The sequence below is a fragment of the Amblyomma americanum genome, chromosome 10, assembly GCF_052857255.1.
Source record: "Amblyomma americanum isolate KBUSLIRL-KWMA chromosome 10, ASM5285725v1, whole genome shotgun sequence".
Taxonomy (NCBI): domain Eukaryota; kingdom Metazoa; phylum Arthropoda; class Arachnida; order Ixodida; family Ixodidae; genus Amblyomma; species Amblyomma americanum.
Window position 1 is genome coordinate 55,125,720 of NC_135506.1, and position 14,309 is coordinate 55,140,028.

At 45.2% G+C, this 14,309-nt stretch overlaps 1 protein-coding gene across 1 annotated transcript; it reads left to right on the forward strand.

The window, feature by feature from the left end:
* The first annotated feature begins 466 nt into the window (after nt 1-466).
* Nucleotides 467-13,236, forward strand: LOC144108317 (uncharacterized). The gene is made up of 3 exons (XM_077641580.1): nt 467-537; nt 10,381-10,546; nt 12,723-13,236. The coding sequence occupies exons 2-3, from the start codon at nt 10,386-10,388 to the stop codon at nt 13,234-13,236; spliced, it is 675 nt and encodes a 224-aa protein (XP_077497706.1). The 5' UTR covers nt 467-537; nt 10,381-10,385.
* Nucleotides 13,237-14,309: the final 1,073 nt, after the last annotated feature.

Consider the following 14,309-nt stretch of genomic DNA (forward strand, 5'->3'; position numbering starts at 1 on the left):
ATTATTTTTAGGTTTACCCTGTAGTTGTTAGCTGCAATTAGCATTGCTTAGTGCGGCCTCGGTGCATCGAACATTTCTGATCAGTAGAGGGGGCGAATATCCGAAATCCTTAGATAGCTGATCGGATGCAGTTGCTGAGCGAATCAAGTAGTGCATGTTCAAAATGCTTCCAAACGAATCGACTGCGCTCTTAGGTTTTCGAGTAGTTTTCGAATATTAGGCACCATGTTCAAAGAGAAACGCCGTACTTACTATTTTTTTCGAAGACAGTTTAAAAAAACTTATTCATATACCCAGAAATTCTGGACAAATGCATTTTTGAGCGAAAAACCGTTTATGATCGAATTTTTTTCATATAAGATAAAACTGCACTATAACAATCGATATATCCGCAGGTCATCCGACAGCAGGTTAGTCAGAGTGAATGCCCTTCTGCGCCCGAATATATCCTTCCGGACCACTGGGAGGCTCCTGGGTGCAGCGGTCCGGATCAGCCCGAAGAGCCGGCCTCACGGGAAGAGCAGCGTGACGAAACACGTAAGTTTACGACTTGCGATTGACATGAGACTGGAACGGAGGCCTGCATGGATGAGTGCATATAGTTGAAGCAAAAGATTACAGTCACTGACCAAGTCAAAGTAATAACAAATTGACGTTTCGGAACCCGTACGGGTTCCTTGTTCACAATGAGGCTAAAATGGCAGTGGTCGAAACTTAAATACCCAGAATATGACGTAATGACTGTATGTACACTGGTGGCATCGTCCCTTCCTTCCGGTTCATAGTATCAGGTGTCGTCTGGATGAATGATGACTCAAGCAAAAGCCGTGCCGTCAGGTTCCGCTCTTTGGAAAGAATTGCGGCGTTGTCCCAGGCGATATCATGCGTTTTTTCGTGCGCGTGCTCGGCAATCGCATTGGAAGCCACTTTGTGGTTATCAACATCGCGCTGATGTTCTTTCAATCTTCTGGGGAACTTTCCCGTTTCGCCTATGTAACTGTGGTTACAATCACCGCATGGGATTCGGTAGACAACGCCGGGAAAGCGGTTATCTGGCAGGGGGTCCTTGACATTCACCAGCATACTTCGAAGTTTGCTGGAAGGCACGTGTCCGATGCGCAAGTTATATTTGGCGAAAATACGGGATAAAGCTTCGCTTATACCCCGTACATACGGAATTCCAGCAGTGGCGGTGAAAACCTTACGACTGGAAGAGCTCGGCTGCAAAATATTTTTCTCGATCCTTTTCACAAAATGGTTGGGATAGCCGTTGGACGAAAGTTCTTGGCGTATCATTTGGAGTTCAGCTTGCAAATCTTCCTTTTCTTTGCAGATTCGTGTCGCACGCCTCACCAAAGATGACACAACGGATCTTTTGTGGGCAATCGGGTGATTCGAATTAAAGTCTAAGTACTTTCCTGTGTGCGTAGGTTTCCGGTATACTTTGAAGGAGAGTCCATCGCCCTTGCGTTGTACTAATACGTCGAGGAACGGGAGAATGCCTTGTTGCTCATATTCGACCGTGAACTGTAGTCTCTGCTCGAAAGAATTTAATTGTTGCAATAACCGGGAGACGTCCTGTTTGCGTAGGATGCAAAAACAATCATCTACGTAGCGGTAAAAAAGCTTGGGTTGAGGTGTGAATTTACTGAGGATTTCCGTTTCTAATGCTTCCATTACAATATTTGCGGTCGTTACGGAAATTGAGGCGCCCATGGCAGTGCCCTGTGTCTGCGAGTAAAACTTTGAGCAATATGTAAAATACGTATTGCTGAGGCAGAACCGTAGTAAATTAGAAAGGTCTGGGACGTCAAACGGAGTGCGTTCAGCGAGAGTGGTGTCCCCCTGCAAAAGCTCTTCGCACTTAGAGACGGCCAGGCAGACCGGCACGCTGGTGAACAGTGACGTGACGTCGAAGGACACCATTATATCTTCTTCGTCCAGTTGCACGTTGCGCACCTTTTCAACAAAGTCGCAGGAATTGGCCACATGTGTTGCGGTTCTACCGGCCAAGGGGCCTATTACACTGTGCAGGTAATTGGAAAGGCTGTAAAGAGGTGACCTGCTGAAATCCACGATGGGCCGCAAAGGAACGCCTGGTTTGTGGATCTTGGGTAGCCCATAAATAGCAGGCGCGGAGCCGTTTGTGCACAGTAGTTGGTAGTATAACCTCTTCCTGTCCGGGGGCACGAACTTGAAGGTATCTGCCAGGAGCTCTTGTAGCTTCCTTTGAAGCACTCCAGTAGGGTCGCGCGCCAGGGCGGTATATGTTGTTCGGTCCTCAAGCAGGCCACACATTTTTTCCTCGTAGTCTGTCTTGTCTAGCAGCACAGAGGCGTTCCCTTTGTCGGCAGGTAGAACAACAACACTACGGTTGCAGCGCAGATTCCTGATGGCTTGTTTCTCGGGAACTGAAAGCCTTGTCGTGTCTTTCCGCCATTTTGAAAGTATGCCAATGGCGCGGGTGCGTGCTTCGCTCCGGACTGCCGACGGCAACCGGTTCACTGCTTGTTCCACAGAGCAGATTACCTTCCTCTTATCCGGTGCACGACCGGTATTGAAGTTCAGACCGCGGGAGAGGACGGATGTCTCGGCGGTTGAGGGCTGGTAGGAGGACAAGTTAACCACGTCTTGTTGTACATTCCTTGTTCCACACGGCTGTAAAGCTTGAAGTTTCCTTTCCTGAGACGTCGTGCACTGGCGCTCCCTCAAACTGGCAGTAAAGTTGGCGTGTAGTTGGACGTCAATGAAATCACCTTGAATGGTGTGTTCCAGCTGTCGCCGGGCAAAAAAGGCCTCAGTTTCCAAGTTCTTGATGTTTTGACGACATTCTTGAGCACGTGCTTGGACGAGTCTCCGCTCCGCTTGTCGAACGATGTGGTGTCCCCAGGACGTTCGTACCGGTGTCTGCAAACGAAGAGACTTGGGCACCAGGTTTTCTCTTTTGCAAGCCAAATTGAAGTTAAGATGGGATCTGAAAGCGGTGATTCTGGAGGTGAGTGAAACATAGCGGCGTATTCTCGTGACGACGTCTTGTCCAAAAGCACTCCTGTAGCGGATATAGTCAAGGGTTCGACGAAAGCTCGTCTGGTCAGGCATTAGTAGAAGCAAAAGATTACAGTCACTGACCAAGTCAAAGTAATAACAAATTGACGTTTCGGAACCCGTACGGGTTCCTTGTTCACAATGAGGCTAAAATGGCAGTGGTCGAAACTTAAATACCCAGAATATGACGTAATGACTGTATGTACACTGGTGGCATCGTCCCTTCCTTCCGGTTCATAGTATCAGGTGTCGTCTGGATGAATGATGACTCAAGCAAAAGCCGTGCCGTCAGGTTCCGCTCTTTGGAAAGAATTGCGGCGTTGTCCCAGGCGATATCATGCGTTTTTTCGCATGATTACAGTGACTGTAATCTTTTGCTTCTACTAATGCCTGACCAGACGAGCTTTCGTCGAACCCTTGACTATAGTGCATATAGTTATTGATACCGCAGTAATTAGAAGAAACAATTTGCAAAGACCTCTATGTGCTTGCCTCGCTGATCTATAATACATAATTGGGAAGCAGTGTTCGTTCATTTCGCTCACGCTACTTCTGTGGAAGCGGATGCAGGATGTCCTCTGTGACGCATTCACGTCGGAGGGATTTCCTTCCCCATGTAGCGGCGACCGCACATCACGTGACCGACGTTCCTTGCCGGTGCCGCGATGACCCACACTCTAGTAGTGTGGGCGGGGTCGGGGGCGAGATGCTCGCTTTTCTCTGCAAATCGACGGAAGGTTGCTTCCAGTATGAATAGTGTTTCTGGTACGTGGTTAGAACACTGTGATATCGGCGGCAGACGCTTACAGGATACATCTGGTCGAAAAAAGATCACTATTTTTGTAGCACGCCTTGCAGGTCATTCGTCTCGCTGCGTTGTCCTAAACTTAAGCTGAACCCTTTCCTTTAGCCTCCACGTTTCTGTCCTGTAGGTGAGTGCCGCTAAGATACAGCTGTTGTGCACTTTTCTCTTCAGGGATATTGGTAAACTGCCATTCACGATTTGAAAGAACCTGCCATATGCGCTCCACCCTCTTCACATCCTTCTAGTTATTTCCCTCTCATGATCCGGATCAGCTGTCACTACCTGTTCTGTGTGGATGTATTCTTTTACCACTTCCAGCACCTTGCTGCCAATTGTGAACTGCTGTTCTCCTGCTAGGCTGTTAGGCTTTTGAACATTACTTTTGTTTTCTGCATGTTAATTTTTAGACCCACCGTTCTTTTCAGCCTGTCTAACTTATTGATCATGATTTGCAGTTCACATGCGGAGTGACTCAGCAAAAAGGTCATCAGCGAATGGTAGATTATTTAGGTATTCTCCATGAACTCTTATCCCCAACAGTTCCCAATTCCTGCTTTGGAATTGGAATACTTCCTGCAAACAGGCGAGGAATAGCTTTGGCGAAATCGTGTCTCCTTGCCTAGCACCCTTCCTTATTGGAATTTTCTTGCTGGCTTTATGGAGGACTATGGTAGCTATGCTGTTCTCTGTTTCAATGTGTCTGTCAACGTTGCTGCTTCCCAAAGTTCACGCTGGCCCAAAGATGGATTCATACCAACTGTCCCAGAGGAATGCCATTTTGCTATATATAGCTTCCAGTATTTTGATAAAAGGCTCTTTTGCACCCCGAATCTGCAATGCCTGTATGAGTGCTGAGATTTCCACTGAGTCAAACTCTTTCTCGTAATCAATGAAGGCTACATATAGGGCTTTGTTGTATTCTGCTCATTTTTCTTTTACCTGATTGATAGTGTAAATATGATCTATTGTGGAGTATTCTTTACGAAAGCCTGCCTGATCATTCGTTTGATTGAAGTCTAATGTTGCCCTGGCTCTATTAGCGATTACCTTAGTAAATATCTTGCCGGCAACGGAGAGTAAGCTGATCGGTCGGTAAATTTTCAAGTCCTTGGCGTCTTCTTTCTTAAGAATTAAAATAATGTTTGCGTTCTTCCTAACTTCTATTACTGTCGAGGTTAGAAGGCATTGCATATACAGAGTGGCTAGCTTTTCTAGCATGATCTCCCCTCCGTCCTTCAACAGATCTTCTGTTACCTGATCCTCCTCAGCTGCTTTTTCCCTTTCCATTGCTCCCAAGGTTTTGTTTACTTCCGCTTTCGTTACTGGCACGATGACGCATTGGTGCGGGATACTGTCTATCTCATCAACGTTCTGGTTACTATGGCTACTGCATAGATTTGTATAGAACTCTTCAGCTACTTCAACTATCTTATCCATATTCCTAACTAATGTCATTGCCCTCCTTGTCTCTTATCGCACACATCTGGTTTTTATCCATGCCTAGTTTCCTCTTCACCGCTGTTAGGCTGCCTCCGTTCTTTAGAGGATTCAAGATTGTCTCCATATTAAACTTCGTTATGTCGGCTACCTTGCTCTTGTTTATTAACTTCGATAGCTCTGCTAGTTCTATTCTGTCTTTAGGGTTAGGCCCTCTCATGCTTTGGCGTTTCTCAGTCAGATCTTTTGTATCCTGAGGCAGCTTGCTGGCATCTTGTCGAACTGTCCTACCGCCTACTTCTACTGCGCACTCCGTAATGACACCTGTCAGATTATCGCTCATTGGATGTAAATTAAGATCGTCTTCATCAGTTAAAGCTGAATATCAATTCGGCAGAGATATCCTGAATTCTCCTATTTTCCCTCTTACTGCTAAATCATTAATGAGCTTCCTCTTCTCTAGTTTCGTCTGTTCCATCTTCAAGTCTAAAATAATTCGATTATGCCTGATTATGAACACCATGAATGTCCGCAGGGATGGCGCTCCTTTATGTGCGAGGGCATCTGGGTGAAAGGTGAAGGAACAGCGACACATTGCCTGAGTCGCAGGGAGATTAAACTGTGGATTAAGGGGGATGGGTGCTTGCTTTTTATGTACATTTTCCCTAGTGCATGAAAATGACCTCTGAATTTGATGCATGTGCACCGATGCAAAGCTGGTCGATAGCGCTTCTAGAAAAGGCACTGCCTTTCTATATTGAATGTTTATGTTACCAACTGACGGATCTGTGCGGGTCAGTACCATCGCACTGCCTTTGTATCCCGAAAAGGCAAAATATTTAATAAATCAAATGGAATCAAATTCATTTCTGCCTTGAAAAAGTACAGACAGTGGAGGCGCAGAAAAGCCGCAACCTCCTTTTGCTTGGCAGCGACTTGGTCAACATATTAACAGGTATACAATACGGAAACTACAAAATAAAGTGAAATATCATTATACAATATTGTATCGACATTCACACTCGATAAACACAGATCAATAACAAAGAAAAAGAAACATATGCTACATGTCAGCGTACATAGCACCCAAAGATTTTTTGACGAACTAATGAGGTCAAAATTTTTATACGTGTATGTATTTAACAGGGAAGGAAGGGTGGATTGCAGGCGTTCTCTACATGAATTTATTCGAGGAGTCAGCACTACCAATCTCTTTGCATTCCTTGCCGTGTAGCTGGCTTCTCAGGCATGTAATTCAGCAAGGCTACATATGTAGTTTACATTCCTACGTGTTTCAAGTTTAAACCGAATACTTAGACGATATTTATAAACGTTGTGAATTTTTACCGCGCCACATTGTAGAAAGAGATCCGCGCTTGGCGAGTCCCAGGGGACATTGTAAATAAGATGTAGGAACTTTTTCTGTAGAATATAGATAAGTTGAAGACAGCTATCCATGGATGTTCCCCACACGAAGTGGCAGTAGTTTAAATAGGAGTAGAAAATAGAATTATAGAGGAGTAGGTTTAATTTTTCTTGGAATAACGTATCTCAGCCAACTTATGAGCACAGTTAGTTGAGCCAGCTTCGTTGCTATATGGTCCACGTGGTGACCCCAAGTCATGCAGGAAGAAAAAACTACTCCTTCACATCTAAATTTTTCAACCAAATCTATGCACTGCAAGCTTAGTTTAATCTCAATGGAGGAAGGAAGCACTTTACTTTTGGGACCAAAAATAACGGCTTGTGTTTTCTTATCATTAATACGCATACATTTGGATTCAGACCATTTTTGTAATTCAATCATGGTGTCATTGCATTCCTGAACAAGGATATCAAGAACATTTCCAGTAAAAAAAATGCTTGTGTCATCAGCGTACATAATAAATTTATCAGCGGAGTTGTGATGATGAATTTTTATGGCGCAAGGGCATCTGAGGCCAAAGAGCACCATGACACAAGATATTTTCGATTTCTCAAGGTGGGGTCAAAGACCCATTTCCCAAGCATTTCACCCTAAATAAGCCGAGCACCAGACCAGGGGAAAGCTTGTACCCATTGTATCACCGGTGGGTACCCGGCGGCACTGGGGATTGAATCCCGCACCTCCCGCATGCGAGGCGGATCAGCGGAGTTAATGTTAGAGATATCATTTAGATACATAAATAGAGTACTGGTCCAAATATATTTCCTTGTGGGACACCAGAAGTAATACGTTTTGGTTCAGATTTCATTTTGTCTAGGCATACAGGGCATACAGCTTGTTTTCTGTGCGACAGATATGATTTCAGCAGCATCTGGGTCTGTCCTCGAAAACCATAACACACTAAGTTTTTTAGGAGTATACAGTGGTTCACTAGATCAAATGCCTTCGAAAAGTCTAAGAAGACACCAATAACGAATGCCTTCTTTTCAAACAGTGTTAGTATATATTCCTTTTCCTCGAGTAGCGCTAATTTGTTTGATTTATTTTTAGAAAATCTAAATTGATTTGGTGACAAAAGGTTAGGCATATAAATGAAATGAGACAACCTTGTATGTAGGACTTTTCTAGAGTCTTCGAAAATATAGGGAGTATAGATATTGGTCTATAATTTCCTAAAGTGTTACGGTCACCTTTCTTATACAGAACCATTACTTTGGCTATTTGCATTTTGTCAGGAAATATACCGGTAGTAAAACATAAATTAAATATATTCGCAAGAACAGGGGCAATATCTGCTGCAACAAGCTTCACGGGCCTGACTTGAATGCCATCAATGACACAGGCACGGCTGTTATTGAGGTTTTTCTGTATGACTGATATAACGTGTTCTACCGTAACCGGGTTGAAAAATATTCTATTATTATTGTAGGAACTAACGTAGCTATTGGAATCAATGTGGTGGATTGGTATGAGAAAGGGTCGTAAAAAAGTTGCTTAAGGCATCTCCTAGCTCTATTCCAGATATGTCTTTATCATCAAGCCTTAATGTCCGTGGGGCAGGGCGCGGTTGCTCGCGCCTTACTAAGCAATTTAATATTGACGACAGCAAATCGTGGCGACCATTTTTAACTTCGAGAAATGTAGCGTAGTATTCTGTGCGTGCCAGACGTAGCTTTTTTGTTAACCTATTCCTGTATCTCTTAAACTTATTTAAGTCATCTGCTCAACGAGTTTTTAAAAAGATCCTGTAGAGCTTTCCTTTCAGTTTAATTTCATGGTGTAACTCAGATGTTATTCAAGGTTTGCGAGTTTTATGGTTCTTTTCCACGAACTTTTAATGGGAAGCATGATTGGTATAGTTGCGTAAATACTTGGAGAAACTTATTTTAAGCCTTATTTGCGTCACCGGTATTGTCAGTGCTATCCTACTTAACTTGTGCCAGTGAACTATGAAATAAATTGAGTGTAGCGCTAGTTATATATTGATACATAGCTTTTTACTTTCGGTACTTTACCATTCCAATCTTACACATGCATACAAACATTAGAAGATGACCATTGAGTTCACAAGATATTACACCTGAGTCACCTATTGATTGGGAGGATTTCATAGTGAGCAGATCGAGAAGAGACTCGGTTTCTTGTGTAATACTAGTTGGAGTGGTTACAAGATTAATGAAGCCGTTCAAAGCCAAGACAGTGTTAAAGCCTTTAACCAAATAATTGTCCCTCAACATATCAATATTAAAATCCCCTCCAGCTATTAGAGTGTATTTGCCGTCTGTTATAAAGGAAAAAAAAGCTGTCGTGCAATTCCGAAAACTTCACCACATTTCCTTTCGGAGGACGATATCAAACCGAAAACACGAAACTGTCGGTACAGACAGATAGGACTTAAAATCATCAGTAAGTAGATTATACGAGTCCAGCTTGATGCATTCAATGTCATTAGACACCAATAAGGCTAATTAACAACCACGGATACGAGAGCTGTTCAAGTAGCAAGTTGTATAGTTGGCCATCCTAAAAATGCCAGAATCATTTGTGCTTCGCGTTTCACTGAGCATGATCAAGGAAAGAGGAAACGAAAATTAACCAAAGTATTCCTCTAAACAAATTGTCTTGTTTTTTACAGAGCGTCCATTCAAGTGAACAGCTTTAAAGCGATGTTGGCGGAACACACGAAGCAGTGCGGTTCAGGTTACTGGGCAGATAATAACATGTGTGCTGCATTTTGTTTATGTTTAGAGAAAATACAAAAGATAAGATCAAAATTGATATAATTGAGCCAAGTCACTCTTTCCCCTCACAGGAATGCACTCATTCCCTCACTTTTCCTGTCGAAAACCTTTCCGTTGACATACGAAGTAAACTTAGAGCCTTTAACTTTGGCACAATCATTCGTTGCTTGAAGTAGTTCTCTGTCGCGGCGTGTTAAGTTTTCTTGCAAGAAAATGGGTGGATTGCTTGCTTTCCTCAAGGTTTTTCTTAATTCTTAATCCAGTTTTCTCTTATCTCTTGCCTCCTGAAACGCACAATGATGCCTGGCACCTTATCACGTTTGCCTGGGAGTCAATGAACGTGTGCAATTTCCTGTTCCGCCAAGTGATGAAATCGAAGTTTATCAGCCAAGTTATTTAATATGGCTATCAGGTCCTCATCCTGTGCTTCTTTTATTCCATCCACTTCTAAGTTCAGCTGTCTGCTCCTGACTTCGAGGTCATGTATGTCCTTTTCCAACTGGATTGGGCTAGCTGTTTCAGGCCATCTTTTTCTTCAAACCCAGCCATCCTCTTTTTAGGTCTTTAATGTTAGCCTCTTGTTGGCAGAAATATCGCTCAAATTCATCGAACATCGTAGATATGAAGTTAGGACTCTGTTTCATGCTCTAAATTTTTCCTGTCAGGGGCATCAGCCGCTCTACTTTTTGATTAATTGATATGAGTGCGAGTTTAATATCCGTACTATTGTTTATTGATGTACTGCTCTATTACTATCTTAACGAGACTACCATGCACAGAATTGATACTAAGGAACTGATGCGAAAAGTACTACTGCTGGCCTTTTCCTGTCAGCCACGGTACACATTAAGAACACTGAATTCTCTGGGCAGTTCTTCACTTTACATGTGCTCATTCGCTCCTCCCACTGCTTTGTCCTTTTCCAGAGGACATGAACATCGTTCCCTTGCACAGCCTGTTCCTCGCCTGTGAGAACTGCGGTGACCTCTTCTCTACGCAGTACAATTTGGAAGTGCATACCCAGCAGAAACACTGGGATAGCACGCAAGGAATCCGCCGCTGCAGGCACTGCACCTACACGAGCAGTCGCAAGTAGGCCTTAAACCGTTTTTGGCGCCCTTCCTTGCTTGATGCCATCGTGGCTAGTTAACTGGAGAGATGTCCTTTCTGATGACGAGCCACCTTTTCAAGCCGTAATTACCTTAAAGAAGCACCAATCGTGGAGTCGCTATGCAAATACGCAATGAATGCTTGAATGCCACGATTTTCAGACAGAGCACAACGCAGTCATCAGCATCACTAGTAACAGTAGCGCACCCGAAAGAGTCCCTTCGCGCGTGTTGTGCGCGCTTTCTGTTCATTTTCCATAAAGGAACACTGCCCATCTTTTTCCAGCAAGCTAACAATTACAGTCCTAAGGAGCCTGGCGGTTGCACTGATTGCGTTCGTTGTATCCGAATTTCGCAGTAAGCAAACTCCTAATATTACACCCAAATTATAAAATCAGAAAAACAATAGATGTATTTTAAAACAAGTGAGTTTGTGAGTTATGTGCATCTGATACATGAAAGCAAGCCCTAACGAAGTGCATTCTTAGCTGTCCTAGGTGGTCATGTTCTCCCCACTGAGAGCCTTGCCGCTAACAATCTGCTTTAGGGATGCGACAACTAATTAAGGTTGAAGCGTTCAAGGCAGGTGGCAATAGGTACGACTCCTCGTCATGGTCTTCATAACGTCCCTGGCAGTCTGGGGATGCTCGTACTTTGCCTACAATGCTTCATCATTTCGTGACTCAGTGATGTCGGCGTTAACGAAGTCGCCCGTGCTAGCCAGCTACGCAATAACGACGTGTTGCCACAAACACCCCATTTGTCACCGTCGTCTGCCATGCCTAGGTCCGTGCGGCGGTGAAGCTATCGCAAGTACACGCAGAACGTATCAACTCAACTGCACAGCCTGCCTGGGCATTGTATACTCACGATGGCAGCGCAGAATGTGGAGAGCAGATTGGGCTGGTGACACTTGCCACATGATCGGCTGCGCAAGCCAGGCATGCTACGTGACTGCTATTCAAACTTCTCTAATGGCTACCTTTGGTTGATCGCCGAGCCCGCTCTAATCTCACTTGAACTTTAAAGGCTTTCCCCGCCAGCACACCCTTACGCAGTTGTGAGCTGCCATTTGTTGCTTTATTTGGGCCTCATATTTCTGTTCAGAGCGATGTCACCAGGGCTGGCTGGTGCTGTTCGCCATCCGCGGTCATGGGAAGCGCGAGTTTTTAGACAGCGGGCTCGAGTTCAAGGCGCCTTCTTGTTCGTCCTAACCGAGTTGCGCGGCCGCAGTCGTTCGTTATGTCTGAGACACAGTGCCATTTCTTTTATACACATTTTTGCGGTAGTGCCACCTTCATTCGTAATAAGCGTTTGTTCGTTATAACCGTGGCCGTTATTTGCTGTCTCCGCAGTATAGAAATTTGTAGTTTGAAGCCGCTCTTGCGGTGCCAGAATGGAGTGAATCCCCCGGGTGCGAAACGGCCCTGCTGGTGCTTTTGGCAGCGGCCTCTCAGGACAGGTGCAAGTGTACAAGCCGACCGCGAAATCCGGTCGCCTCGGGGCCAGCCGATCACAAGCGCTGACCTTTATTGGGCGCTAAAAATTGAGTGCGACATTGCGCGTGTGTTTTTCAGTACTTGCAGAGCTGAACTGAGAAATGGTGCCTCAGACACTCCTAAATAAGCCAGATTAGCATTACTGCTGAGTCGCTCACATTACAACTGAAGTACGGGTCTACCGAGATTCCCTTAGCGAGGACATGGGAAGGAAACGTCAACAGGAGACGTTCGCTCATGCGGAAGAGTTGCGTCAGAGACAGGCAAAGATGCGCCTGACACCAGCGGCAGTGATACAGATGGAAGGTGTGAACGTCATTGGGGAAATCATAACCTTGGAAGACAAGTGCACACATAACTAGACACCTTTAGCCTGCTGTGTACGTTGTAACCGTCCCGAATCACCGGGAGCCCGCCACCGCCGGTGAGCCCGCGCTGATTAGTCATGATGCTCCATGCGCACGCGCAGCTGCCGGGTGCCTTGTGCCATCTGGCGCCGTCAGGGCGACATGCGAATGTGCAATGGCTGCGCGGGTTCCCGGTACTACGGTATGGTACCGGTAACGGTAACGTGGTACATGATATGCTAAGGGAGGCATCGGGAGCAGAAATTTGCAGTCGTGTGGTAATTCTCCTCATCCTTACCCTTCACGTACGCAGGGTTGATATCACCAGGCACGAGCGTACCCACGTTGGCAGGCGAGAGTCCGTGTGCCATTTGTGCCAAAAGAGGTTTTCCCAGCCGGACAGTCTCAAGAGTCACATGATGATCCACAGCGGTGAGAAGCCCTACGAGTGCGGCCAGTGTGGCAAGAGGTTCAGGCAACGCGTCCATGCAAGGAGGCACGAGGAGGTCATACACTCCCGCCGGTACCCGCTGCACTGCCCACGGTGCGGGGCTGGTGCCGAGGACGTCACAAAGCTCAGGCGCCACACATGCAAGCCGCTGGGCGTGACGGAGGGTACAGAAGGATTCAAGTGGGGCCGGGGACGGCCACGCTTAAGGGCAGACGGAAGTGCGCCAACGGTAGGACCGAGGAACACAACGGAGGGCACGCCGCTGGAAGGAGGAGTGAAGCGGGGCCGACGTCCACCATGTAAAGCAGTTGCGCAAGGTGCGTCAACGTCGAGACCGCAGAAGCCTACGGGACTTGCACTACCGCAGGAAGGATAACCCACGTTGAGGCCGACTACGTAAAGGAGTAGCGCAAGGTGCGTCAACGATGTAGTGAGATGCAGCGTTCTCTACTGATTAAATAACCTTTTTGTCACATACACTTTGCTTCTCCTTTCCTCAAATGCGAAGCAAGAAGTCTAACATTGATGCAAGAGACGAAGCCGTGAAGGCACCTAAATGTCATTACACCCGATGACAGCCTGTCTTGACAATGAAGGGAAGGTTATATGTGGAGCCTGCCAGGGACTCCGGAACTTGTTTTTGATTGGTGTGGGGAGCAAGACTTAGAGCTTATTCTGCTAGTTATTTAATGCTCATTTACATAAATTTTTAATATTTTTATTTTCCAATGTTGAAAGGCTAATGCAAATTGTCACGATGTGGTGACGACACTCCCCTTACAAAAATGGTCTATAGACTGTAGACTTTTTATAGACTGATTTTCCAATAGACGGTCTATAGAGAATCTATAGACTATAATCTATAGACTATAATCTATAATCTATAGACAGTCTATAGAGAATCTATAGACTGTGTTCGAAACACTCACTGTTTAAACTGTCTTCGAAAAAAATAGTAAGTACGGCGTTTCTGTTTGAACATGGTGCCAAATATTCGAAAACTACTCGAAAACCTAAGAGCGCAGTCGATTCGTTTGGAAGCATTTTGAACATGTACTACTTGATTCGCTCAGCGAATCGAATACAAGTGCATCCGATCAGCTATCTAAGTATTTCGGATATTCGCCCCCCTCTACTGATCAGAAAAGTTCGATGCACTGAGGCCTCACTAAGCAACGCTTATTGCAGCTAAGAACCACAGGGTAAATTTAAAAATAATGGGCAAATTTTAGATAATAACGCCAGTTGTTAATTTATCGCGCTTGTTTCATGACGTGCGCCAACGTAGCCGGCGTGACCGCTTATAAGCGGTCACTGTATCTCACAAAATCGTTTTTTTATGTCACTTATTTTACCCGCCAACATCCGGTAGTGAACGTAGTCTCGTTTAGTCCGCAATGTCGAGCGGCACACTTATTGCGTGCACGAGTTTTCCGTTCCGACGAAATA